Raw genomic sequence first — 4,163 nt, forward strand, 5'->3', positions numbered from 1 at the left:
GGGAATAATATGATAAATATTTTCATCTATTATATATGTCTTAAAGCTATCATGATTTATAATTTTTTTAATTTTTAAATAGGTTGAGAAAATTACAAATTATCATCACTAAAAAAATTTCATATTCTATTCTTCATTTTTTCCCTAAAGAAAATAAATAATTTAAAGATACATTTCTCAAAATTATGTAAAAACTAAGAAAAATAGTTTCCTAGTGTTAAAAATTATTTTTAAAAAACAAATTATTAAATTATATAATATCACAACTAAAAATAAAATTATCAATAATTAGAAATAAATCCATTTATTTCTCTCATTATTATTTCCAATCTCTCAATAAATATTCCTAAAATACAACGCACGATGCATCGCGACGAATGAAAAGACCGAATTACCCAATTGTCCACCAGGCGCGGTCCCCGCCGGTTAAGTGCGGGCTCAGATTGGCTCATGTTGAAAGGGCCCAACGCGGGACGAGGTAGACGGTGCAGTCGTCCCGAGGCACGATGGTGGGGACGTAGGCGATGTCGTTGCAGCCGTCGGCGCGGCGGCGCTTGAAGTCGACGAGGGAGACGAAGAGGGCGATGAAGAGGAGGAGATGGTTGACGGCGTAGCGCTGCCCGACGCACTGGTGGGCGCCGGCGCCGAAGGCCAGGAAGTTGCGCTTGTAGACTCGGTCCTCCGCCCGCTCCTCCGAGAAGAAGCGCTCCGGATCGAACCGCTCCGGCTCCGTGAACCCCTGGAACGAAGACTCGTAGACCGATGGGAACACGATCGCGCCCTTCGGCACCGTGTACCACTCCGTCAGCCGGAATGGCTCGCCGGCTATGTGGGGCACCATTGTCGCCGGAGGCCGGTAGCGCACCACCTCGCGGGCCACCGCCTCGGTGTAACGCATCTGCCGGATCAGATCCGCCGTGATGGGGAGCCCCGAATCTGGGGACCACAATGCCGATACCTCCGATCGAACCCTTGCGAGGACGTCCGGGTGCGCATCGAGCGCCGCCACCGCCCATAGGAGAGAGGACGTCGACGCGTCCTGCGCCGCAAAGAGGAAGTCGAAGAGGTGGCCGCCGATCTCGATGTCGTTCGCCTCAGTGATCTCGCGCAGGGCGTCCTGCATCCAGAAATCGATGAGGCAGGTTGGTTCGGCGCCGGATCGGATGCGGGATTTGCTCAGGGCGACGGTGCCGGAGAGGGTTTGGATGAGGCGGGAGACGGCGAGGCGCGCACGGCGGAAGGCGAAGCCGGGGAGGTCGAAGGGGAGGGCCATGAGGCCGACGTTGAAGAGGTTGTAGTCGCGGTTGAACTGCACGCGCGCCTCCGGGGTGAGGTAAGGTCCGGCGAAGACGGTCTGCGAGGTCTCGAGGTTGAGATCGCGGCAGAGGAGGCGGAGCGGGATGGGTTCGGGGGAGGCAGTGGCGAGGGCGAGCCACCTGGAGATGTGGGCGGCGATCACTCTCTGTTGGATGTCGACGTAGGTGGAGAGCGCGCGCGGGGTGAAATTGGGGGCGATGCGGCGGCGGAGGTCCTTGTGCTGCTGGTCGAAGAGGTAGATGAGGTTGTGCTCGCCGAAGAGCTTCTTCCCGAAGGGATGTCCGATGAGGTGGAACGCGTCGGGGCGGACGTTGGCGAAGACCTTGTGCGACAGCTCGGTGGAGCGCACGAAGACGACGAAGCGGCCGACCAGGAAGTTGGCGGAGACGCCGAGGTCGCGGGCGAGGGCGGCTTGGCGCGCCCAGAAGGCCGTCGGGTTCAGGATCATCGGCAGCGCGCTGCCGAGGAAGGGGATGACGAAGTGCGGCCCCGGGAGCGGGCCCTTCTTGCGGAGATACGACAACTGCTCCCACAGAAACCAGAAGGCCAGAGCGCAGAGAAGGTAAGGGAAGGACACTGCGGCCGAGCGGCGGATGGCGTCTCCGGCGGCGTGGAAGCCAGGCCAGTGGTAGTCCATGCTCTGCTCTGGCTTGTCTGTTTCCGGATGGGGAAACTGCGAATCTGCGATAGTGACGCCGCAGTAACCACGGGTTGTTTGACGGCTCACCAACGACCGAGGGGTTTTTATTTATACTCAGCTCTATTTCCGGTTTCATTCTAACATTTGTTGACCGAAAATCAAAAAGAATTTCTGCTTTTTCCCCCCTTTTTTCACGTGCAAAATTTAAATTTTTTTATTGGAATATGCCAAAGGTATTTTTTTTTCGTTTATTATCCCATCAACGTTTTTTTTCTCTATTCTCATGCGAGATAAGATACGAGTACCTATCGATTTGGAATCAGACCAATAATTTCATATTGCGACAAATAAAACAATAAAGTGATTAACTAAATAATTAAATTACTTTGATTATTGAAGATGCATCCTTCTGAATGATCATTCCTTTTTTCTCATGGTATATCTATTTTCGTACAGAGGACAGACACGGATTCCTTTTTAATTATTAGATAAATTTGAAATATAATTTATCTAGATAAAAAAGAGTACTGAAATTTATTAAAGGGCTCTCATAAAATTTAAAATCGTACCAAGTTTGAAAATGGCCAAAGATACCTCTTTTCCAATTTTACCCCTTTATAAATTTAATATTTTTTTATTTTTTTACTCTCTATGCATGTGCTAAAAAAATTTTCCTCTCTTTGATACATATAATAAAAAAAACTTTTTCTTTCCTCTCTTATCTCTTCATTTTCTTCAGCACTACTACGAGATCTGCTACGAGATCAGGCCCACATTAAGTTGAGACTAGTATCACATTTTATATATTTCTATATAGTTGAAATATATAAAATAGAAGATAAGCTCATGTTCTATAATTGAATGTATGATATTGTAACACCTTTGGAGATACTTAAAAAAATAATGGAATATACTATTAGATTCTTTATAATTTTAGAAATCTATTGAACTTTAAAATAGGTCCAATATGATTTGTCTACCTCTGATTGAAGTCCAATAATATCCTTCATTTTCTTTTTAACATCTTAAGAGGTATTATAATATCATATAAACTTTCAACTATACTACTCTCCTGAAAATCAGGCCAAACGTGGATTTAATATGAATTAGACCAGCACAAAGAGAGTTTTTTTTTTAAATGCATGCAAAGAGGAAAGAGGAGATGCGGGGAGAGAGAGGAAAGAGGAGAAAGGAAGAGAAGAAATCATATTAGGGTTGGAAAAACATATTTGCATTTTGAGCATGTTCAAACCTTAGGATGCCTTTTGGGTCATTTCGAAATTTTGGATGCGCGCTTTGATAAATTCCTAAAAAGAGTAAGATTCTAATATTAATTTTTTTAGTTGTTAAGAAAATTCTAATCCTACCGTAGATAAAAGAGGAAAGTGGTTGGGGAGGAAGAAGGAAGTAGGATAGTAAACGAGTAAGTGGAATTAAATTTTATGATATCCAAGTTTCTTTAATAGGATAATCAAGTCAAATTAATTCGAGTTTAAAATAATCAAATATTAAAATAATTATTTAAACTTAACTTAATTTAGTCCAATTAATTCGAATCTAAAATAATCAAATATTGAAATAATTATTTAAATTTAATTTTTTTTTTTTTGAACTTGGACTTAATTTAAATTTAACTTGAATTTGATTCATTCATTTTTATATCATATCAAACTCTCAATGTACTCTTGTTTAAATATTTGAAACTTCAACATTTTACTAAACCACGTATGCAAAATATCCATTTCACATTGAGAAGTTTTAAAATGATAAAATCACATATCTATTTATGATTTTACCGTTCTCAATCGACTGCTATTATAGAATAGTCGAATCGATATATTTCTATATTGAAAAACTAATTTTTTTAATTAAATCAGTTGAATGAATTTTGAAATCAGTCGAACTATTTTATTTTTTATTTTTTTAAATCAAAATTGATTTTAGATTAAATTGGTTGATAGACCAAACGACCTTGGATTGCTATGAAACTAGTTACTATGTGTTCCTCAATCTCTCTTTTATCCATGTCCTCAAATGTCAATTTGATGTTTGGTACATCAACCGATTTTGCCTAAAACTGGCTAATGTATCAAATGATCTCAGATTGACATAAAACTAGTTCTTATGTATTCCTCTACATCTCCTGATTATATCCAAGCCCTCATGTCAATTTGACTCGATATATGGAGAGTAATGATTTATTGAA

The 4,163-nt window shown here is 42.0% G+C and overlaps 1 protein-coding gene across 1 annotated transcript; it reads right to left on the reverse strand.

Moving 5' to 3' along the window:
* Window positions 1-293: 293 nt before the first annotated feature.
* On the reverse strand, window positions 294-2,064 carry LOC122056687 (cytochrome P450 710A11-like). Its single transcript, XM_042618757.1, has one exon. It carries the CDS (start codon window positions 1,952-1,954, stop codon window positions 449-451), a length of 1,506 nt encoding a protein of 501 aa, XP_042474691.1. The 5' UTR covers window positions 1,955-2,064; the 3' UTR covers window positions 294-448.
* Between the last annotated feature and the right edge of the window lie 2,099 nt (window positions 2,065-4,163).

The sequence above is a fragment of the Zingiber officinale genome, chromosome 3B (assembly GCF_018446385.1).
Source record: "Zingiber officinale cultivar Zhangliang chromosome 3B, Zo_v1.1, whole genome shotgun sequence".
Classification (NCBI taxonomy): domain Eukaryota; kingdom Viridiplantae; phylum Streptophyta; class Magnoliopsida; order Zingiberales; family Zingiberaceae; genus Zingiber; species Zingiber officinale.